The 25,464-nt window shown below is 37.7% G+C and overlaps 1 protein-coding gene across 5 annotated transcripts in view; it reads left to right on the top strand.

Moving 5' to 3' along the window:
• PXDNL (peroxidasin like) overlaps positions 1 to 8,165 on the top strand; it is a 522,985-nt gene extending 514,820 nt beyond the window's left edge. For 3 of the 5 annotated variants that reach the window (XM_054561591.2, XM_054561594.2, XM_054561592.2), the window contains 2 exons: positions 6,367 to 6,480; positions 7,244 to 8,165. In XM_054561591.2, the coding sequence (XP_054417566.2) occupies positions 6,367 to 6,480; positions 7,244 to 7,375 (246 nt within the window). In that variant the 3' untranslated portion in view covers positions 7,376 to 8,165. The remainder of the gene's footprint in view (positions 1 to 6,366; positions 6,481 to 7,243) is intronic. The other 2 variants (XM_002819072.4, XM_054561595.2) reach the window with 1 other exon arrangement.
• Positions 8,166 to 25,464: the final 17,299 nt, after the last annotated feature.

Raw genomic sequence — 25,464 nt, 5'->3', positions numbered from 1 at the left:
GACTTGGTCTAGATTAAGCCATGAATTAGACAGGTTTTGCTAAGTTACACTCTAGTAACAACCCAAATCTTGGTTTACGGCAACAAGGAGGATTGTTTTTCACTCATGTTGCATGCTCTTTGGGGTTCAGCTGTGTCTCTCCTCCACAGTTTTTCAATCTTCCAACCCAGAGGAAGGAGCATCTCTAACTGGAGTATACCTTGCTGTTGCAGAAGGAGATAGGCAATAGAAGTCTCATTAGACAGTACCTCAGAATGTGATGTTTTTTGGCTTGTAGATCTCTGTCTTTTTGTTCACATAGGATTATCCCTGTGTGCTAATCTGTGTTCAGATTTCCTTTGTTTATGAGAGCATCAGTCATATTGAAGTAGGGGCTCACTCTACTCTGACTTTATCATAACGAATTACATCTGCAATACTATTTCCAAAAAACATCACATTCTGAGGTACAGAGGGTTAGGACCTCAAGATTTGAATTTGGGGAGTGATGCAGCTCAACCCCAAGCAGGAACCATGCAGATAAGGATGCTTCTGGAATGCAGAGCAATGACACAATCATTGTCAGTATTATCTACTTCGACACAGCAGCTGCTTTTTGGGGAATGCAGTGAGGCTGAGAAGGCTACACTTTTGATTATATATCCTTAGGAAATCTAAAACTGCAATAGTTTGAATAAATTAAGTAAAAATGTTACGTGAAATAGTGTCTAATGAGAATTCTATTTCTGGGAAGGCCGAGTAGATGTATTTTTGCCTCCTGCTTATTTTTCTTTTATTTTTACTTTTTTTCTGAGACTGAGTCTCACTCGCCCAGGCTAGAATGCAGTGGTGCAATCTCGGCTCACTGCAACCTCTGCTTCGCAGGTTCAAGCGATTCTTGTGCTTCAGCCTCCTGAGTAGCTTGGATTACAGGCACCTGCCACCACGCTTGGCTAATTTTTGTATTTTTAGCAGAGACGGGATTTCACCATGTCGGCCAGGCTGGTCTTGAAATCCTGACCTCAAGTGATCCACCCACCTCAGCCTCCCAAAGTGCTGGGACTACAGGCATGAGCCACTGCACACGGACACCTCTTGATTATAGTATAGACAGCTACAACCCCTGGATATCACGTTTAAAACAAACATAAGATGACTCAGAATGATGAAGAGCAAGAAAGCAGACTGATCAGGGACCTTGGGCTCCAGGAACAATGTGATACTCTTTCCTGGGTAGTTTTTCCTCATGTAGGTCAGGCTTGAAACTGAAGAAGCCAGAAATCAGAGCACATCAACAGACACAGAAAAAGGCCCAACAAAACCTGAGTCCCTCTAGACAACAGGCCAGAAAAGTGGAGGCCTAGCAATACAGGTAACTTCTAGACAATAACCACTCTACCCCAGCCAAACAGCACAGAAGAAACTGTGGCCCCCACCTCCAGCAAGACCAGCAAAGGCCAAGTGAGGAGGTGGCTTTCACTCTTCCCAGGGTATACTGAGGCACCTAAGGACCCCTTGAGGCTGCTGTCCAAGACAGCCAAGTAGGAAACTAGGGAGTCATCGTGCCAGATGATTGCACGCAAAAGCTTGGGGTCACAAGGGGAGCCTGGACTTCCGTCCTAACCCAGGAGGAATGAAGCTCCCCTCCCTCTTCACTGGGGTGGTTGCAGAGAAGGCCTAGTGGAGGTTCCAGGTGCTATCCATTTACCAGGGGATGATGAGGCTGCCCTGCCCCTCTCCATCCTGTAGTGCATGGAGGCCACGTGGGGAGGAATCACAGAACACTATGCCTCCCATCCAGGAGGTTTATGAGGTGGCCTGACAGGGAGCCAGAACCCCAACTCCACCCAGCAGTAATGAAGAGAACCCCTTTGTGTGTCAATGGAGGCCAAGGAGGGAACCTGGACTTCTATTCCCACATGGCAGTAATGATGTGGGACCCCTCTTCCCATGCCAGAGCAGTTTCAGAGGGAAACACCTAAAATAGAAGGCTTAAGTAAGATCCAAAGCCTCCAGGTTTCAATAGGAAATTATTCATCATACCAAGAACCAAGAAGATCTCAAATGGAATGAAAAAAGGCAATCAACACTGAAGTGATAGAGGTGTTGCAGTTATCTGAAAAAGATTTCAAAGCAGTCATAAGCTGGGTGCAGTGGCTCACACCTGTAATCCTAGCATTTTGGGAGGCCGAGGCAGGTGGATCACAAGGTCAGGAGTTTGAGACCAGTCTGACCAACATGGTGAAACCCTGTCTCTAGTAAAAATACAAAAATTAGCCGGGTGTGGTGGTACATGCCTATAATCCCAGCTGCTCAGGAGGCTGAGGCAGGAGGTCGCAGGGAGCCAAGATCATGCCACTGCACTCCAGCCTGGGCAACAGAGTGAGACTCTGTCTCAAAATAAACAAACAAACAAATAAATAAATAAAGCAGTCATAAAAAATGCTTCAATGAGCAATTTCAAACACACTGGAAACAAATGAAAAATGGATGAAAATTTTCATCAAAGTAATACAAGACACAAAGAGAAACCAGATGGAGATTTTGGAACTGAAAACTACAATAACAGAAATAAAAAAGATCAGTCAATGGGCTCAAAATGGAATATAGATCAGAGGGGAAAGAATCAGTGAACTGGAAGATAGAAGACTAGCAATTATACATGCTCAACAACAGAGACAGAATAGACAAAAACAAGATGAGCAGAGCCTCAGAAGCCTGTGGGATTATAATAAAACATCCAATATTTGTGTCATTCAAGTCTTGGATAGAAAGAAGAGAGAAGGTGAGGACAATTCCAAAGAAATGCACACCAAGACACATAGTCACACTTTTGACAACAAAATAAAAAGGAAAACATTTTGAAAGCAGCAAAAGGGAAACATCACCCTGCCATTTACATGCTGAATGGTGAATGCTTGAATGCTTTCCCCATAAAACTGCAAGGTATTGCAAACAAGGCAAGGATGTCCATTCTCACCATTCTCATTCAACCTAATGCTGGAAGTTCTTGCCAGTGCAATAAGTCAAGAAAAGGAAAAGGCCTATAGATTGAAAAGGAAGAAATAAACTATTTTCAGATGATACAGCTGCCTACATAGAAAATCTCAAGGAATCTACAAAAATACTCCTAAAATGAATACATGAGTTGAGCAAGGTTACAGGATACAACATAAACCCAAGATAAACATATAAAAAATTAATGGCATTTCTATATACAGTGAACACATAGGGGGATAGGAAAAGGAAAGTTACATCCTTTTATCATCAAGACTTTTTAGTTAAGCCTGGAACAAAAGTGCCATGCACTGTATTTCTTATACTTATGATCCCTACAAGATTCTTATTTTTATTATTATTTATTTATTTATTTATTTTTTTGAGATGAAGTTTTGCCCTTGGTACCCAGGCTGGAGCGTAATGGCACGATCTCAGCTCACTGCAACTTCCACCTCCTGGTTCAAGCAATTATCCTGCCTCAGCCTCCCGAGTAGCTGGGATTACAGGCGCCCACCACTACGCCCGGCTAATTTTTTGTATATTTAGTAGAGATGGGGTTTTACCATGTTGACCCGGCTGGTCTTGAACTTCTGACCTCAGGTGATCCCCCTGCCTTGGCCTCCCAAAGTGCTGGGATTACAGGCATGAGCCACCACACCTGGCCCTGGTACATACAAGATTCTTAAACTATTTATTTCCCTTCTTAGAGCAGGGTGTGGTGGTTTAAGCCTGTAATCCCAGCACTTTGGGAAGCCAAGACAGAAGGATTGCTTGAGCCCAGGAGTTTAGGATCAGCCTGGGTAACATAGCGAGACCCCATCTTTACAAAACAACAGCAACAACAAAAAATTAGCTGGACATGGTGGCACACACCAGTGGTTCCAGCTACCTGGGAGGCTGAGGAGGGATGATCACTTGAGCCCAGGAGGTTGAGGATACAGTGAGCCATGATGGTGCCACTACACTCCAGCCTGGATGACAGAGCAGGACTGTCTCAAAAAACAAAACAAAACAAAAAAAGCAAAACTATTTCCCTTAAATAATTTATTAATTTGTTGTATTTAAATTTGAAAAAGCTTTACTGTCCTAAGTGCCTAAAGTTTAGAATAGATATGCATTTTCCCAGTGTTTTTGGAAATAAAAGTTTTCTATGTGTCCTAGTCTGCTAGGACATATTCATTAATATCTTCAGAGATTTTTTTGTGATTTTCATACTTCAAACCCATGATCCCATTCAAGCAATGGATTATTTGGTCCACATCTGGTTATTGTGAAGCCTTGTCATCAAGCCTGCACTGTAATATTTGTCTTATCATCCTCTCCATTCTCACTGCTCACCTAAAGTCAGGGGTCAAGTCCTGCTAGTTTATTAGTGTATTAGCTGGTACATATCAGGTACTGAATATACCTATTGGGTAATGAATGGGTGGATGCCACTGCCTAAGTGTAGGCACTCATGCTAAATTATCTTCCAAGAGCCAACCCTCCTGTCCTACTTCAACACAAAAGCGGTGAAAAGAATTTACAGAATCAAAATTCTTTCACATCAAGACTTTTTGCTCTCTAAATGAAGTCTGAGTTCATCGTGATTTTTTGGGTTCTTCTATTCTCCTTAAACCCACATCTAGCCAATCTCCTCTACCTGCTACATGGCTCTTTTTGTCTCCCTCCCTCCTTCCTCAGTGGAGTCCATATTGGTCTCCATGTTAGTTTCTCGCCAGTGATCCTTCATGTTGCCACTGGAGTGATCATTGTGATGTTATTTCCCATTGCCTGGAGACTGCACTTAATTAATTTATGTGACTTTTAAGGGCCTAATTTTCTTTGCTGCCCACTCATCCCACTTCAGTTCCCACTAACACGTTCTCTGTGGATCTCCCCAACAAAGAAGGGGAGAGTAATGTACATTTCTGAAATACTGATCTGTTTGTGGTGCCCATGCTTTAACACATATTTTTTTTTCCATTTGCCTGAAATGCCTTTCCCTGCTTGTTCTCCTGAAAGACATGGTCATCTTTCACAGCTCAAATGCTTTTTTCCATATATCGTATATTAGTCTGCTCAGGCACCATAGCAGAATACAAGAGAATGGGTAACTTAAACAGTTTGTTTTTTCACAGTTCTGGAGGCTGAAAGTCCACGATCAAAGTGTCAGCAGGGATGGTTTCTTCCAAGGCCTCACACCTTGGCTTGCTGCTGGCCACCTTCTCCCTGTGTCCTCACATGGCCTTCGCTGTATGAGCACATCTGGTGTCTCTTCCTCTTTTTACAAGGACACCAATGCTATTGGGTTAGAGCCCCACTCCCATGACCTAATTTAACCTTCATTACATCCTTCGAGGCCCTATGTCCAAATATAGTCACGTTGGGGATTAAGGCTTCAACTTATGAATTTTGGGGTAACACAGTTCAGTCCATAATATCAGGCATCCCCTCATTCCCTGAGGCAGAACTGAATGTGGCTTCTGTGTTAGTTCATTCTCATACTGCTATAAAGAACTACCTGACACTGGGCAATTTATGAAGAAAATAGGTTTAGTTGACTTACAGTTCCATAGGGTTAACAGGAAGCATGACTGGGAGGCCTTAGGAAGCTTACAATCATGGTGGAAGGCAAAGGGGAAGCAAGCACCTTCTTCACATGGCAGCAGGAGAGAGAGAGCAAATGGGGGAGGAACTGCCACACACCTTTAAACCATCAGATCTCATAAGAACTCACTATCACGAGAATAGAATGGGGAAAATCCGCCCCCAAGATCCAATCACCTCCCAACAGGTCCCTCCCCCAGCATTTAGAATTACAATTCAACATGAGATTGGGTGGGGACACAAAGCCAAACCTTCCCTTCTGCTCCCTTTGGGATTCCTAAAGACCCTCATTATCTAATGGCTTATAGCTGTGGTTTATTGGCCTTTCTACCAAATTGTAAAGTCAGAGAGACCCTGGTCTGCTTGCTTTCATCTTTGAAACTTAATAAATATTTGTTAAATAAATATTATTTTATAACAACTTGGGCAACAAAAAATAAATAAAATACTTATTAGTTGAATTTACATTTATGCTTATTGAGAAGATTTTCCAAATATGTAATTTCATTCATTTGATTTTAATTCCCCTTCATTTAGAAATTAACTCTTTCAGACTCTAGGTCCATGTTCAATATTTTTTAACACCTACAGAACTGTTTATTAGTTTGGATACTGGATGATTCAAGCTCATTAAGTTCTGGGGGAAAATGTTAAGAAAAATTATGTAGGCTTTGAAGTTTCTTTTGCCTTCTAGGTGTGTGCTTACAGAATAGAGCATTTCATCAAACCATGTTATTGACTGGCTTTGTTGCTATCCGCTTCAATTCCCACTCTTCTTTCCGTTGCCTCCCCTTTCAGATAAACAAGCTGGAGGCACGCCTGAGGCAGGCAGGGTGTACAGATGTTAAAGGGGTTCCAAGGAAGGCCGAGGAGCGCTGGATGAAAGAAGACTGCACTCACTGCGTCTGTGAGGTTTGTGCTGCGAGTTTTCCCATCCAACTCCCCGTTTCACTTCTCCTAGCCAGCCAGTTGAAGCATACTTGAAAAACTCAAAAGGAGAAAAAATATATTTTATGTCAGTAGATTCTAGGCATATTATTAAGATCAAGGTACTGGTGTGAAATTTTGAGGCTTTTGCTTATTAATAAAAGAGTATAGTCACAATCTAATGAGAAGTCGCCAGAGACCACAAGCTTTTTCCATGTTCACTGATGGACGAGGAACCAAGGCTAAGGAAGTTTATGTCAGTAAGTAAACTGAGCCAACCTGGGACTTGAGTTCATCTCATTATTCTTCAGTCAGGCTCACTATAAATGCTGCCTAAAGGCACTTGGTAAACCTACATAATTCTATGGAAAAATAAAAAAGTGTTGTCATGGTGTCTACCAAAACAAAAGAAAATAAAAATGCTCTGTATTTGTTATTTAGTTTGCTTTTTGAACAGAGCTGATTCTTTCCAGCCATCTAGAAATGCATGAACTTCCTCAGCTAATCCTACCATATGGTATAGTAAGGTAGGTAACATTTTATAGGGCAGGCTTGGTCTTCGTGCTGCAAATGTGTAGAAAGAAAGAATCAATAGAAACCATGCAAAAATGAGCTCATACCATGAGCATTTTTTATTATATTGAGACAGTCAGCTTATTAGATTATGTATTATAAGAAACATTTATTTGTCTTTTAAGTACTTTGACTATAAGAAACATGGAGGTGATATGTGCATGCTGCCTTTCAGAGTGGCCAGGTCACCTGTGTGGTGGAGATTTGTCCCCCAGCTCCCTGTCCCAGTCCTGAATTGGTGAAAGGAAACTGCTGTCCAGTTTGCAGAGACCAAGGAATGCCAACTGATTCCACAGAGAAGCGCTAATAAAAGTTTTGTGCTCTTGAGCCTCGAATGGGAAATTTCTCAGGAAGAGACATTTAGTACTTCAGAACTTTTAACTTGTAGTCACATTGTTGATATGGAAACCACTGACAAGCAACTTAGTTCATCTAATCTTACATATACTGAAGATCTTTTATTTTTTTCATTTTCTAACATACCTTGAAATAATTCAAAACTAAAAGCAATGAAGTGCATAGGAAGTGTTTGATCATAAGAAATATTTCTTACTGTAAGCTGTCAGTTTTATATGCCACACCTGGAAATAAAAAGAATATCATGGAATATTTAAAAAATATATGAGTTTTGTGGAAAATCTCTAATTTTGGAATTCAGAGAGGTTTCAAGGTTTCATATCTGCAGGAATATTGAAATAATGAGTTTTGCACTTACAGAAAACATCTGGAAGGGTCTGTGATACATTCGTGACAATGTTGTGATGCTGTTTTCCCCACTGACCCCCCTCTCTCAGATCTACAACCTAGACAATTGTCAGACTTTGCTGGGAAGGCACTTATCTTAACCATCATTAGTCGCTAAATCCTTGGACATAAGGAAAAAGTCAGTGAAGGAATATCATTATTTTAGGGAGCTTGTTAGTTCTGCGTGTGGCAGAAAAATGCAAACTCTCTGAGAGAAAAAGACTTTAAAGTAGAACTGCTCAATATCCACCTTCCTCTTACTTGGCATTATTGCCATTCCTGAGATGTCAAAATTGAAATATAACCAAGCCTGAAATTCAGGAGCAATCTGAATTTACTATAAGCAGACTTGAAAGTGTTTCTGACTTTTACAAAAGGTGTTGCTGTGGGGTTCTTCTAATCTGGGCACTTTCTTACGGCATTTGACACAGAACCCCATAGACTAGTGTATTTATACTCACAGTTGAGTATTAAGTAATTTAGGTGATTTTCACTTCATATTAGATCAGAGCCTTTAAAATCTGATATAAAAATATGTACCTATATGTGGGGCTGATAGATCTTTTTAAAGAATACCTTGTGCCAAGACTTTTTTTTTTTTTTTTTTTGAGACAAGGTCTCACTCTGTCACCTAGGCTGGAGTGCAGTGCAGTGGTGCCTTCACGGCTCACTGCAGCTCCACCTCCTGAGCTCAAGCAATAGTCTCATCTCAACCTCTTGAGTAGGTGGGACTACAGGTACACACCACCATGTCCAACTAATTGTTTTTTTTTAATTTTGTAGAAATAGGGTTTCACTGTGTTCCCCAGGCAGATCTCAAACTTCTGGCCTCAAGCAGTCCTCCCTCCTCAGCCTCCCAAAGCACTGGAATTACAAGCATAAGCCACCATGACAGCCAAACCCTTTGAGGAAAGATTTCATGTAGTGTCCTGCCAAGAGAGGGTCTCGAAGAGAGAGTGCTACTGTTTTTCAATTACAAAATAAACTTTTAAAAATAGGCATCATTTCCCGATATTTAGAGTTCTTTTGTAAAATGCAGTATTAGTTTTAGAGAAAATATTCTGGTGGCTTTTGTATCGTGAGTGAGGAAAGATGTTTCTAGAGTTTGTAGTGTATTTCATTGTTTTAAAATGTGTTAGTGATTCCCAAGATCCAAGTTAATGTTTACTAAAAAGGTGTCAAAGGATAAATCCTAATATGCCATAAAAGCTTCATATTTCATGGCCTTTCAAAATCCAAAATAATTTTTAATTATACTAAGTTTTAAAAGATAAAACCTAACAAATCTCAGATGCTTGACATTTGGTGGCCTTTTAAAGCCCAACATTGTGAAATGCAGCTAAATCTTATGAATGTAAGTGTAATGCGTTCCTCAGAAACAGTCACAGTAAGCTTACCTGCAGATGACAGTAACAAATGACAATTACTGGCCGGGCACGGTGGCTCACACCTGTAATGCCAGCACTTTGGGAGGCCGAGGTGGGCAGATCACAAGGTCAGAAGATCGAGACCATCCTGGCTAACATGGTGAAACCCCGTCTCTACTAAAAATACAAAAAATTAGCTGAGCGTGGCGGTGTGCGCCAGTAGTCCCAGCTGTTGGGGAGGCTGAAGAAGGAGAATGGCGTTAACCTGGGAGGCGGAGCTTGCAGTGAGCTGAGATCATGCCACTGCACTCCAGCCTAGGCGACAGAGCGAGACTCTGTCTCAACAAACAAACAAACAAAAAAATGACAATTACGAAAGAACTTTGTAAAGTTTAGGTTTCTCATAATAGTCATTTGCCGTTGTTTCATCTTACTGCCATTTAAGCAAGACCTATGTGATTGCTCATTTTATTTTTTACACACTGACCACATGTTAACTTGGATATCACATGGTTAATATGACTGGCTCATATAACATAAACAAATATTAAAATAACAGAATGAAATTATCATTTAAAATGGAACTGGATTGACTATATGAGGATTTTAAAAACTGTATGTTGATTGACAAGAAAACTTGAAAATTCAGCCAACTTTATAGACATCATTATATTCAGTCATATAAATTGCTTTTTGCTTTGTATATTTTACTGTATAACACTTGTCTATGTTTTTAATGTTGTTTTTATTCTTGAAAATAATATTGCAAATGGTAAAAATTTCAAGTATTTCCCAAGGATATACCCTGCCCTTCATTTCTCCAGTCTAAGTGCAATGACTATTTTTAGTTTTAGGATGTGTGTGTGTGTATGTGTATGTGTGTATGTGCCTTTGTGTGTGTGTAGTAGAAATTTCCATTTATCATATTTTAAAAGGAAGTACCACATCAAAATAAATGAGCTGGGTAAAGGCTACGTAAACTGATAAGACTTACACATGTCAAGTGGTAATGATATCTTGAGAGAAAAGGAAGTAAGTCAAGTTAGAAGAGAATCTGCATTTTTAGAAATTTAGAATTGTTTAGAAGTGGAAAGTATCAAGTAATCTGTTTTTTGGAAAAGCATGTGAAAGAAACAGCATGACTAGCTGTCAGGGAATGGAATATGTGATTGACAATATGATATCGTTTGCCCACAAAAGAAAGAAAAAATGTATAAAGGTAAAACACATGAACTGGATGTGCCAGTAACTCTGAAGGGCAGAGCATGGAGGCAGAGCTGAAGGAGCAGGCTGGAGCCACACAGATCTATGCTGATGAATCTGGAGAACATTCCAATTTGATCCTGGTAATGAACGAATCACAGTGAAGACAAGGAGCTCTAGTGGCCAGTGTTAAATCAAAGCCCAGACACTAGAAGTGCAAAGAGACTGCAAGACTATGTTTTATGTTTTAAACCCATACCCCAAATTTCTAATGACATGGAAAACTGAACTAACCAGAATCCTGTTCTGTTTCACATTTCTAAAATGCTGAACAAAATATGATACAGAACATGAAATATGTAATTCAATATGAGAGGAAAAAAACACAGAAAATCTCTGAGTTTTATAACAGAAGGAACCTAAATCAAGAGATATAAAAGGCGAGCCAGGGGCAAAATAAAGTCAGATATAGGGCCCAGTAAAGTTGAGGCTGGTGTTTTAAATTCACACTCGGGATTGGATGGTGCAGCCTGGGGCCAGGACAACACTATAAGCATAAACCAAGTTGCCTCCTTAAGACGTCCTTCCCATGGAGGATACCTGGAAAATCTGATCTCCAGTCCAGGGATGCTGCAGAGAAGGTCCTTTCTATTCCAGCTTGGGATGGAAGAAACTCTTATGTCATGGCCTGTGGAAGTCTGCAGCCAAATTGACACCAGCCTTAAGGTTTGGAAATCCCAAGCTAGGAAATGGATGTGAACAGTTGCCCTGTCCCAATAAAGAAATCACAAACCATATGAGGAAATGGCTCATCACACAGATTAGTCAAGAATCACAACAAACAGGATTATAAGCACCCCAAGAACTTAAGATAGTAAAAAATTCTGAAGGATACTAAGAGAAGGAATGGAGCTGGTGGAAAATAAGAAACATTTTGAAAAACTGACCCTGTGTTGCACTTTATATTTTAACAAATTTCAGTGACCAAGTGGTATTTTACACTGCATGTTACTTCATAACAAATACAATCAAAATAGAAAACTAATAATTAACAAAATGATAGCATATACATACACTTTCATAAAAAATACACTTTCATATAAAAAGAGATTAGAATGGAAATTATAAATTATTTAGACTGAACCCAAAACTAAAAAGTAAAAAAATAATATATATCAAAACTTGTGGAAAGCAGTTATAATTGTGAAGTGTAATTGAGTAATGAGCATTAGTTCACTTTGATCATATCTGAATGATTTCTATTTTTAGCCTCTGCAGTTCTCTCTGACCACAGGTAAGCACAGAACACTTGGTACACAGGACTCTGATGCATAGGCCACGCCACTGTAGGCATTTGGGGTGGAAGGGAGTAATGGAAAATATGAGAAATAAGCTTGAATCTTAGAACATTTTGGAAAGAAAGTGACAGTCTTTTAGTCACTGTCTCTCCTCTGCACTAGCAGTGGAGGGTTATAAAAATACCCAGTGGGGAAAAACACCTAAGTAGAGCCTTCTAGTTGATGACGGCTTAGGAATCACCCTTCTATTGAGATATCACCACTATTGGGAATGACAAGGCATTTGAAATGGTATCTTTAAAAAAAGAGAGCATGAGGCCGGGCACAGTGGCTCACACCTGTAATCCCAACACTTTGGGAGGCCGAGAGAGGTGGATCACCCGAGGTCAGGAGTTTGAGACCAGCCTGGCCAATATGGCAAAGTCCCGTCTCTATCAAAATTACAAAAATTAGCCAGGCATGGTGGAGCACACCTGTAATCCCTGCTACTCGGGAGGCTGAGACAGGAGAATCACTTGAATTCAGGAGGCAGAGTTTGCAGTGAGCCGAGATTGTGCCACTGCACTCCTGCCTGAGCGACAGAGTAAGACTCCTTCTAAAAAAAAAAAAAAAAAAAAATGCCAAGCGCGGTGGCTCAGCACTTTGGGAGGCCGAGGAGGGCAGATCACGAGGTCAGGAGATCGAGAACATCCTGGCTAACACGGAGAAACCCCGTCTCTACTAAAAAAATATAAAAAATTAGCCCGGCATGGTGGCCGGTGCCTCTAGTCCCAGCTACTTGGGAGGCTGAGGCAGGAGAATGGCATGAACCCAGGAGGTGGAGCTTGCAGTGAGCCGAGATGGTGCCACTGCGCTCCAACCTGGGTGACTGAGCGAGACTCTGTCTCAAAAAAAAAAAAAAAAAGAGCATAATGTTGGCCAAAATGTATACTGCCTGTTTTATAACCAGTATGTATAGTCACGGCCTTGTGGCATGGGACTGTATGTTAAAAGTCAGTTACATACCTTGAAAGAAAGCAACACTGCTTCTTAGAGTACTGAATATCATGTTGCCTCGGATGTTAAGCAGCAGAAAATGTAAAGGATGTCCTCCAAAGCTCTCAAAGGATTTGAAGTTTAAATGAAAATAGAAGAGTCATGCAAACCAACTTATTTGACTGATACTGTCACAGAAGCAAAGTTTCTTTGGAATATACATACACACAGTGTATGTGTGTATCATGTACATATATGTATTTGTATATGCATGTGTATATGCTTGTATATATTTGTGTGTGTATATATATAGTCCCAGAGTCTTGTCTGACCTTTCTCCTACCTCCATTCAAACTACATTTCTTTTCATTTTTTTTAATTTAATTTTTTTTGAGGCACTGTCACCCAGGCTGGAGTGTAGGGGCATGATCTCGGCTCAAAGCAACCTCCATTGCCCTGGTTCAAGGGATTCTCCTGCCTCAGCTTCCCAAGTAGCTGGGATTACAGGCATGCACCAACAAATCCAGCTAATTTTTGAATTTTTAGTACAGACAGTGTTTCACCATGTTGGCAGGCTGGTCTCGAACTCTTGACCTCAAATGATCTGCCTACCTTGGCCTCCCAAAGTGCTGGGATTACAGGCATGAGCCGCTGTCCCTGGTGACAAACTACGTATTTTTAATGCATAAATTACACAAGACAAAACTTCAAAAGCAAATCCTAAACAACATTTGGTTAAGATCCTTCTGCACTCTCCTCGCACGACAAAATACAGTTATGATTTCTTCACTCAATTAAAATAATCCAGATTAGAAAATCTAGGCATCTGGATCTCCAGGAATTCTTTATTTTGCCTTTATTTTTGTAAAGAACACTGTTTACATTAGTTGCTGCAAATAGTTCCAAATCCTTTCATATTTATTATAACTGGGTTTAATTATTGTTATGTGAAAACAGGGCCAGTAAAGAAACAAATTCTTAGGAGTAGATTCTTTGGTTTATATATTGTGACTGATGGCATGTTGAAAAATTTAAAGCAGTTTGGGTCGCAAAGAATAAGATTTCTCCCCAGTCACTTTTAGTACACGCCTCTTTTAATGGAATGCACTATCTTCTCATTTCCCTCATGCTAAAATCCTTCATTTGGTTTCTGTAAAACTCTGACATTTATGAATTATTTAAATTTTCTTTTGCTCTCATCCATTCTTCTTAAAAACAGTTCATATTTGCATAAGTTAACTAAAATCATTTCTCCTGACAAATATATCTCCATGATAGTAGGCTATGGAAAAGATACGAATTATATTTTTATTCAAAGAATTCCCATGGTATGAGTGAGTTTTCTGCAATCTTGAAGAGAAAATTTTATAAATAATGTATTCATTTATTTAATCACTTCCTATTTGTAAGTGACGAAGGCCACAATAGAGTATTTTGGTCTTCTAAACTGATTTTGTTGGACTAAATGGATGTTAAATTTATTAATCAGACATATAAAATATGTATCTCCTGAAAGTGTTTAATGTATAAACTAACTTTCTTGATTATAGATGAAAGATTCATGTGTTCTTCTTGTCACTGCTGGAGATTCCTGTGTGAGCAAAGGGAAGAAATCAGCATGAAATATGAGCCAGTCTTTTTGTATCACGATGCGGGAATGGCTCTTTTACACAATTACCTTCAGGCAATAAGATAGAATTTTTTTCTTTCTTCCTTTTCTTTTTGCTTTAAAACTGAAATATGTGTGCACTATGAGATCCAAGTGTGCACTAAAGGATCTTAAGAAGAAGCAATTTACTGAAGCACAGTTGGAAGCCATGTGTCATTACATTAATAGCTAGGAAATTACAGGAGCCAGCACACCACACTGGCTTCAGGGTTGCGGATGGCAGTCCAAAATGGAGTGGCTTGACTTCCAAAAACCTGAGCTGACCTTTAAATATGAAGTCATACTGACTCGAAGCCATAGGCAATGTTCCAAGTAGCAAAATGCTCTATGGGTAGCAGCAACAGTGGTAGTTTCAAAACCAGCTATAATTTTGGGAGGCCACCCACAACACTTTCACCATCTTCAAATATTTTTTGCAAAGGAAATGACACTAGAACAACCAGACAAAAAATAAAGACCTCTGTTACAGCCATTTAAATAGTATAATCATGAAATATCTCAATTGCAAAAGCAGAAAAGTGGTCTTGTTGATGTAGGTATACAAAGAAATCTACACAGTTTTAAGTTTCCAAAGACTGGGATTAGGAAGGTAAGTGAATTTGTTTCTTTTTAATAGTATCAACAAACCATTAGATTTGACCTCACCCTCCCCCAACCCCCACGCCAAAACACATGCAAATCTCAGGCCTACAACAAACACACTGGCACAAAATCCTAAATTACCTGTGGAGTAGAAAGGCCAAGACAGATAATGGGTATGTCTGGGAGTATCACAGAGCTCAGGGGGCTGCCCCTTTTCCAAAGTAGAGACTGGGCATGGACATTGGGCTTTGCATGCTTGACTGTGTACTGAGACTGGGACAGAAATCCAGTCTATACTTGAGGTTAGTTATCAACAAACATTAAAAATAGAAGCAAGCAAGGGGAATCAATATTCAATAACTAAGAACCCAATAATCAGAGTGAAAATTTGTAGGGAAAGATAAACACATATAGTATATGTGTTATCTTCTACATCAATATGACACCACTTTTCTGCTTTTGCAATTGAGATATTTGAAAAAATCCAACATTGACTTGTTAAGCCTATATAGCAGCTATTTTCATTCTCAAAACACATTTTTAATATTCTTCTGTGCAAGGAAAGTTGAGACAGATGTTAAAGTATCCTGGCTGGAGAGTAAAAGCAGCATCTACTTTATAATAATATAGTTTAAAGTTCATATCACTTTATTGTATAACATCAAAAACAAAATAGGTTCAAGGCTTCCTGTAGTAGTAAAGCAAAACAAAAATATAACAGTTTTTTAGCTATAATCTTAAGCAGCACTAGTATACCATATACACTTGGTAGGGATAAATTTTGTGAAAATGTACTCTTTCATGCTTAGGGAGCTGATTGAGAGAAATATATACATTTTAAAGTTAGTCTAAAAACCTGATCAAAAGGCAGAAATTGCCGGGCACGGTGGTTCATGCCTGTAATCCGAGCACTTTGGGAGGCTGAGGCAGGAGGATCATCTGAGGTCAGGAGTTCGAGACCAGCCTGGCCAACATGGTGAAACCCTGTCTGGGATTACAGGTGTGAGCCACTGTGCCCAGCCCAGTTAGCTATATATTTTTAGGATTTTTGCATCTGTGTTCATGAGGAATATTGACCTGTAGTTTTATTTTCTTGTAGTGTCCTCATAAAGCTTTAATATCAGGATCAAACTGGCCTTGAAAAATGAGTTTGAAAGTATTGCCTCTTCTTAACTATTTTGGAAAGGTTTGAGAAGACTGATAGTTCTTGAAATGTTTGGTAGAATTCAGCTGGGCTTAAGATATTCTATTTTGTTGTGGTTAAATCTTGGTAGGTTGTATGTGTCTAGGAATGTATCCATTCCTTCTAGGTTATCCTATTTGTTGGTATAAAATTGTCCATAATAGTTTCCTATGATCCTTTGCATTTCTGTGGTATCAGTTTTAATATATCCTCTATATTTCTGATTTTATTTATTTGAGCCTTTTTTCTTAGTCCAGCTGAAGGTTTGCAATTGTGTTTATTTTTTCAAGAAACCAACTCTTAGTTGATCTTTTCTACTATTGATCTAGTTTCTATTTCTTTTATTTCTGCTCTGTTCTTTAGTACGTCCTTCCTTCCATTAACTTTGTGCTTAGTTTGTTCTTCTTCTTCTAGTTCCTCGAGGTGTAACTTTAGGTTGTTTATTTGAGATCTTTCTTTTTTTGATGTGTTTTTTTGCTATAAATCTCCCTTCTAGAACTGCTGCAAACTCCCCCAAAGAACACAGGAAAAGGGAACACTTTCAAACAAACTGCATGAGGCCAGTATTACTCTAATACCCAAATCAGTCAAATATATTACAATCAAAGACCAATATCGCTTACGAATATAGATCCAAAAATCTTCAACTAAATACTAGCAAACAGGACACAGCAACATATATATGATATATGCACAGCCAAGTGAAATTTATCCCAAGACTGCAAAGTTGGTTTTACATCTTAAAGTCAGTTAATATAATATACAATATCAATAGAATAAAGGGCAAAAAACTCAGAAAATTATCTTAAATATGTGGAAATTGCATTTGTCAAAATTTAACATCTTTTCACAATAAAAACTCTCAACAAATTAGAAATAGAGGGAAATTTTCTCAAATTGAAAACGGCACTTATGTAAAACCCAAAGCTCATATAATCATTTAATATTGTAAAACAATGTTTTGCCTTTAAGATCAGGAGCAAAACAAGGATGCCCACTCTCAATACTTCAGTTACGTGATGGAAGTTCTAGCCATGCAATAAGGCAAGAAAATGGAAAAAAAAAAGCATTCAGTTTGTTCAGTTTGGAAAGGAAGTAAAGTTATTTCTGTTTGAAGAAAACCACGATCTTATATACAGGAAGTCTTAAGAACCCCACTAACAACTACTAGAAATAATAAACAAGTTCAATAACATTGCAGAAATATGACATCAATATATAAAATTCAATTATACTCCTATAAACTAGTAATAAGCAAAATTAAAAAAATCAAGGAAATGACTCTATTACCATCAAAAAAGAATAAAATACTTTGAATAAATTTAACAAAAATACTTAGGAATAAATTTAACAAAGGAGCTGAAAAATGTTTATGCTGGAAACAATGAATATTGTTTAGAAAAATTAAAGATGACTTAAATAAGTGGAAACACATTCTATGTCTATGAATTAGAGAATTAATATTGTTAAGATAACAAAACTTTTAAATTTGACCTATGGACGCATGCAGGACATTGCAGGTGGTAAGATTACTGCAAACAGGAAAGAAAATTACGAATGTATTAGAACACAATGAGTAGACGATTTTCATAAAAGTAAACATATATATGAAGGAACTTCAGGAGACAAAGAGAGTCTAAGTTATGAAGAATCTTGAATGTCAATATCAGAAGTTGAAATTTAATTTTTTAAGGCATGAGTATCCCATACAGCTTTTGAACAACCAGGTGAAATCACCTAGTGCTTTAGAAACTTAAGTCTGAAGAACGTGTGCAAATTTGGTTAGACAGGAAGGCACCAGAGACAACTAAGTCTAAAATTTAGTCTGAAAGCCCCAGTCATAGTGAACTTAGACTGCTGTCTCTTGGTTTCTGTAGTCTCTACTGTCCAATATGGTAGTCACAAGGCAAAGACACATTCAATTTTAATTAAGTAATATTAACATTTGTGTTCTTCATTTGTGCTGACCGTATTTCATATGCTTGATGGCTAAATGTGATTAGTGACTACCATTTTGAACAGCACACTAAAGGGCATTTCTATCATGAAGAAAGTTTCTGTTAGCCAGAACTATTCAGAGGCTTATCCCTTTATCCTATGGACCCAGATTTTATACTTGGGTTAGATTATGTCAAGACAAGATGGATGAGACACAGAGAACAGATGATAATGGACCCATTATCAGCTAAATGCACTCTTTCATCTAATGCTCTAATGACAAAGGTGCTAACTGAATTTCTGGCATAAGATGTGAGAATCTGAACTATAAAGAAAAAATTAAAAGTAGTATGTGATTGTAAGAGATATGTGAAAAAAATAGAAACTAATTCTTTATAAATCAACTAGCCAGATTAATAGAAAGATTATTTATTTGGTGTTTGAGTTAGAAGTACCTTTTGTTTGTGAGCAGATTTTAGCCTTTGTATTATGTTTTTCACACTGTTGTAAAGAACTATCTGAAACTGGGTAATTTATGAAGAAAAGAGGTTTGACTCCCAGTTCCACAGGTTTGACAGGAAGCATGACTTGGGGGTCTCAGGAAAGTTACCATCATGGCAGAAGGCAAAGGGGAAGCAAGGCATGTCTTCTCGTGGCAGCAGCAGAGAGAGAGAGAGAAAGCGTGAAGCAGGAAGGGCCACACACTTTCAAACAACCAGATCTCATGAAAACCCACTGTCACAAGAATAGCAAGAGGGAAGTTTACCCCTATGATACAATCACCTCCCACCAGGCCCCTCCCCAGGACATGTGAGGATTACAATTTGAGATGTGACTTGGGTGGGGACACAGGGCCAAACAATATCAGCCTATTTATAATGTCTTAAAAATAGAAGTGTGAATATAGTGTCTGTCAGCATTCATACAGTGGCAGAGCCAACCTCTTTGATGCACTCTTGCTCTTCCTGCCATGTGTGGTGCCTCAGGTTTTTCATATAACTGTGAACACCAGGAGACATTTATACTTAAGGCTTTCTGTCTCTTTTGTTGGAAAATCAAAACCTGCACAGAACCTCTTTCCTCCAGTCAATTTCTCTTATATTGGCTAGTACCACGCTGCTTCAGAACCCATAAAAGCAAAGGAACCTTGGAACATGAGTGATTAGGTTTCACAGTTTCTGTAGTGGGATGGCTACATAGGAGAAAAAGGTTGCAAATGGCTGTTGATCAGAGGACTTTGGTGTCAATCACAACTACATTGATTTCTATATATCAAACTTATATAACAGTTAATGAGTACAAAATATATATAGTTAAAAACAATGAATAAGACATACCATTTGAACACACAACAGGGCGAGTGTAGTCAACAATAACTTAGTTGTACATTTTTAAATAACTAAAAGAGTATAATAGGATTATTTGTAACACAAAGAATAAATGCTTGAGGGGATGGATACCCTATTCTCTATGATGTGATTATTTCACATTGCATTCCTGTATCAAAACGCTTTATGTATCCCAGAAATATATACTCCTACTATGTACCCACAAAATCTAAAAATAAAACATTTAATTTTAAAAAGGCAAAAAAAAGGTAAAGGAATTATTCCAGATATTGGGCTCTATTATGTATTCCCAGCCAAGAATCAATAAAGTATACAAGTTGAATCAATTATTCTGGCTTTTGAGTATCCCTCTATTATACTGAAACTGTGTCATCTGACAGATGTATATTTCAGATTTTTATTATAGAAAGAATGATACATTTCAGCTGTCTCAGTTCTGTTTTTCTTCAAGAATGTCAAATGAGCAGATATCACTGTGAACAGGCAGTAAGTTGGAATTGAATGCCAAAAAAGTAGCAATTTATTTTTACATAAAAGTGGATTAATACTATTGAGCTCTACTTTGTTTGATGTATTACTCATATCTTGAAGTTATTTATCCTTATATGTCACAAAAAAAGACATGGAAAATAACCATTTGACAGAAACGCATAATTTATGATATAATCAAAACTACTGACAGTGTATCACAATACTTGCTTAGTGGTTGAGCAGAATGCAATTAAACATTTGTAAAATTAGATTAAAAACAAATTAGTCCAAAGTACATTTAAAAGGGTAGCTAGAAAACATTAAAACTAGACATAATATTCTTAATGACAGTAACTACTATATTAAACCCTGGAGACAAATAAATAAAGTTTTCATCCTGAGGAACACAATGCTACTCTTTTTTTCCTTTGAGATGGAGTTTTGCTCTTGTTGCCCAGGCTGGAGTGCAATGGCGCAATTTCCGCTCACTGCAACCTCCAACTCCCGGGTTCAAGTGACACTCCTGCCTCAGTCTCCCGAGTGGCTGTGATTACAGGTATGTGCCACCACACCCTGCTAATTTGTATTTTTAGTAAAGATGAGGTTTCTCCATGTTGGTCAGGCTGGGCTCAAACTCCCGACCTCAGGTGATCCACCCGCCTCGGCCTCCCAAAATGCTGGGATTACAGGCATGAACCAACGTGCCCGGTCTCACACTGCTACTTTTAAGCTTTCATGTTTGCTTTCTGGGTGCACCGTGTAACGGGCCTCTAGTTCCAGAGTCTGGTTCCCAGGGTATCTCAATACACTGGGGATACTGACCCACACTGGATGTTTGGAATGGAATTATGTCAATGGAGATGAGCCCCTAAACACTATCCTGTCAGTATTCCATCCAGTCCTAAAAATTCAGAAGAATCCATAAACCAGAGCTTGTGCATATATGTAGCTCAGAAACAATAGTTTTCCAAGACTCTTTCTTGGACATTCACCCCAAACGATATCCTGCTTCTTTGCTGGACCTGGAATAGTGAGCGCCAAGCTTCTCAAATAAACTCTTAATGTTTTTGAGCACACATTAAATGCAAAATATGTGACGATGATAGTGGGGAAGATAGAGACATGAATGAGATATAATTATTTTTATTCAATAATTCCCTTTCTAACAGGAAACCTAAATGCCTACAACAATTTTCCAAAAGTGGAGAGGTTATTAGTGACACAATTAAGAATAAAATAATGTGTTATAGAAGCACATATTATAGTAAGTTTTCAGGTTAGCTAAAAAGATTTAAATTACTTCTCATCTGGGTATATGCACATGCAAACATTCTTCACCTTCAAAGAAAGCATATTTTTATTATGAAATATTTAATAGAATAGTAGAGAGAATGCAATGAATGTATACCCACATGTGTATACGTGAATGTATTTAATATAATTGCTGGTTCATAGTGTATGCATGTATTTCTCAAATATTGCCAAATTACTCTGCAAAGTAGTTGTGCAAATTTAAAATTCCACTAGCTGAATGCTAGAAATTTTATGTCCCCATATGCTTACTTAGGAGTCTTAGCATTGTCAGACTTGCAAAATCTTCTTGCTATGTTCTCTCTCATTGTGATTTTAATATGCATTTCTCTGCCAAGAAATAAAAAGGAGAGTATTTTTGTATGCTTATTTTCCACTAGTATGTCCTATAAGTTTTATGAATTACCTTTCCATATTGTTTGCTTGATTTTCAATTAGGATTCTCATTTAAAAAATATATTGATGCCTGTAATCCCAGCACTTTGGGAGGCCGAGGCGGGCAGATCACGAAGTCAGGAGTTCAAGACCAGCCTGGCGAACATAGTGAAACCCCGTCTCTACTAAAAATACAAAAAATTAGCCGGGCGTGGCGGCACGTGCCTGTAATCCCAGCTACTTGGGAGGCTGAGGCAGGAGAATCGCTTGAACCCGAGAGATGGGGTTGCAGTGAGCTAAGATCGCACCATTACACTCTAGCCCAGGCAACAGTACAAGACTCCAACTCAAAAAAATATATATATAATATATATATATTTATGTATTATATATACACATATATTATATATGATATATTATATATGTTATATAATTTATATTATATATGTTATATACAATATATTATATATTATATGTATATATACATATATGTATATATGTATATGTATATTATATGTATGTATGTAATATATATGTAATATATAATATATATTATATAATATATAAATATATAATATATTTATATATAATATATAAATATATAAATATATTATATATATTTATTATATATTTATTTTTATATTATATATTTTTATATTATATATTTATTTTATATATAATATAAAATAAATATTATATATATTTATTTTATATATTATATAAATATATAATATATATAAATATATATAATATACAATATATGTATATATAATATAATGCATGCATATATAATATATGTATATATAATATGTAATATATGTATATATAATATGCAATATATGTATATATAATATGTAATATATGTATATATAATATATAATATATGTATATATAATATGTAATATATGTATATATAATATGTAATATATGTATATATTATATATAAATATATTATTTTATATATGAAATTTATATATATTGATTTTTATGTATCTTCCATTCAAATCTGTTGTCACTGGAGAAAAATTGCAAATGTTTTCTCCAGTCTAGACATGTCTTTCTACCTGTCATAGTATTTTTTGTAATATGGAAGTGTCAGGCTCTAAAATAGTTGACTTTATCAGTTTTTCCTTTATAATTACAATTTTGAGCTTTTCAAAGAAAACTTTTCTAGCCTTGAGTACAAAATATTCTCCAATAATTTTTTCATAAATTATTGAAATTATTTTTCAAAAACAATGTTAAAGTACTTTTATTTTTTCACACATTAATCTTGGATTTACCTGAAATTTACTTTTTATGTATATCTAATTATAATCTTTCAACAAGGATAAACAGCACTATTTATCAAAGCACTCTTCCACTGTTTCTTCAAGCCTCCTCTGCTACTTAAGAAGTTTCCTTGTGTTGTGAGTTTATTTCTGGGCTGTCTGCTCTGTTGCATTCATCTATCCTAGTGACAGTTCTACAAGACATTCATCACCATAGCTTTATAGCAGGTCTTGATATCTAGGAGGGCTAATGTAGCCACTCTTTTCTTCAGGAGTGTCTTGACTAGATTTAGATCTTAGCATTTCCATATGAACACTTAAGTCAGTTTTAAAAGTTCCCTAAAAGGAATCCCATTGGGATTTTAGTTGAAATTGCATTGAATTGATAGGTAAATTTAGGCAAATGATATTTTACTGTATTGAGTGTTTTCACATATGATACACTATGTCTTTCTATTTACTTAAGTCTTTTCTGGTCTTTTTTTCAGTAGTACTGCATTTTCCCTCATCAATGTGCTCCATATCTTTTTAGATGAATTCTTGTAAATATTAAACTCTTGCAGGTATTATAAAATGTATGCCTTTAAAAGTATGCTTTCTGTATGTTTGTTGCTGACATACAGGAGTACAACCAACTTTTATATCGATAATAGAGCTAGAAACTCTTTTGAGTTCTTTAGTCCTATTAATATATTTCTAGATTATCTTGAGTTTGTTGGGCAAACTATGGTACTCTAGATGAGTATTCAAATTTTTGTTTCTTCCTTTCTAATCCTATACATTCTATTTTTTCCATAATTTTTTATTACTATATTGACTAGAATCTTCCACCCAATTTTGAGTAGAAGTAATGACAAAGAACATTCCTCTTGGTCTTGAAGTTAAGTGGAATGATTTTCGCATTTCACAATTAAATTTGATATTTGCTGTCAAACTTATTAGATTGTCACATCAATACTGTGAGGCAAGTGTGGTCATTTTGCAATTGAAAAAACTGAGGCTTAGTAACATTAAATGATGTGCATAAGATCACTCAAAATGGCAAAAATAGGAAGAGAACCCAGAATGAATGACACTGATATGGTTTGGCTGTGTCCCTACCCAAATCTCATTTTTAATTGTAACTTCCAGAATTCCCATGTTTCACAGGAGGAACCCAGGGGGAGGTAATTTAATTGTGGGGGCGGGTCTTTCCCATGCTGTTCTCATGATAACGAGTAACTCTCACGAGATCTGATGGTTTTAAAAATGGTAGTTTTCCTGCACAAGCTCTCTTTCTTTGCCTGCTGCCATCCATGTAAGATGTGACTTGCTCCTCCTTGCCTTCCACTATGATTGTGAGGCCTCTCCAGCCATGTAGAACTGTAAGTCCAATAAACCTCTTTCTTTTGTAAATTGCCCTGTCTTGGATATGTCTTTGTCAGCAGCATGAAAATGGACTAATACAGACCCTAAAACCCTTTCCCTTTCCCAGATATAGTGCTGCCTTGCTAGAAAGCCTCCCTGGGCCAAGTGTTGTTCATGCATGGAATGCAGCAGTGTGTGCAGAGTCTAGGTGTGGACTGTCAGCCCAAGCAGGCTCCAGACAAGCTTGACCAGAGACCAGGCATTCCCAGTCAGAGGCACATTTCAGTGCACTGCTGGCTTCAAGGTAAACCCTTTCCCTCAGGTCAGGGGAGCAAGTGCGGCAGTTTCCATGCTGCCAAACATGATGCCACTGTGCACTGGGAAAGGGTTCTCCCTGTAATGTTTCTAATGAATTAGAAAGTCTTCCATCTTTTAAGTGTCATGCTCAGTGCTGGAGCAGGACTTTCAATAAAGAAATAAGCCAGGTGGGCAAGGTGGCTCACACCTGTAATCCTAGCACTTTGGGAGGCCGAGGCAGGCAGATCATCTGAGGTCAGGAGTTTGAGACAAGCCTGACTAACATGGTGAAACCCCATTCTATTAAAAAGGCAAAAAATGAGCCAGGTGTGGTGGTGCACACCTGTAATCCCCGCTACTTGGGAGGCTGAGGCAGGATAATCTCTTGAACCCAGGAGGTGGAGGTTTCAGTGAGCTGAGATCACATCATTGCACTCCAGCCTAGGCAACAAGAGCAAAACTCCATTAAAAAAAAAAAAGAAAAGAAAAGAAAAGAAAACGAAAGAAATCAGACTACTTACTTGGTAGCTGCCCCATGCCTGTCATGAGCCCTACCCTCTGGCTGCTATACTTAGGATTTTTTGAAAGCCTGAAAGGGAGAGTGAGAAGGCTCATTAATACTTTTGTAAGCTTTACTGTTTATTTATTTGTGTTGTTTCATTTAACCAAAGGATGCAGATATTGTGTTTTTCCTTTGTTGCATGAATTTTAAATTCAGCTGTTGAACACTTTATTAATATATATTTTTATAGGCAGCCAGCTTATCTGTATTCATGTCAGCCTCTAATTGCTGCCCATCTCTCCCCCTCTGCAAACTCTCATGGATGCTGATAGCATGAAAATCACTAGGACTGCCAATTCCTACTTTTTCCCTCAGAAACATCGTCTGTATTGTGACACATGCTCAGTCTTCTATAACTTGACATTCCAAGGTTTTATTTCTATTTCTAGACCAGACAAAATAAGAACAAAAACAGAAGGTTGAACAATGTCAGCAATGCAGACACAGTTTAATT

This window comes from Pongo abelii, chromosome 7 (assembly GCF_028885655.2).
Source record: "Pongo abelii isolate AG06213 chromosome 7, NHGRI_mPonAbe1-v2.0_pri, whole genome shotgun sequence".
NCBI classification, from domain to species: Eukaryota; Metazoa; Chordata; class Mammalia; order Primates; family Hominidae; genus Pongo; species Pongo abelii.
This window is presented reverse-complemented; position numbering and strand designations above follow the sequence as displayed.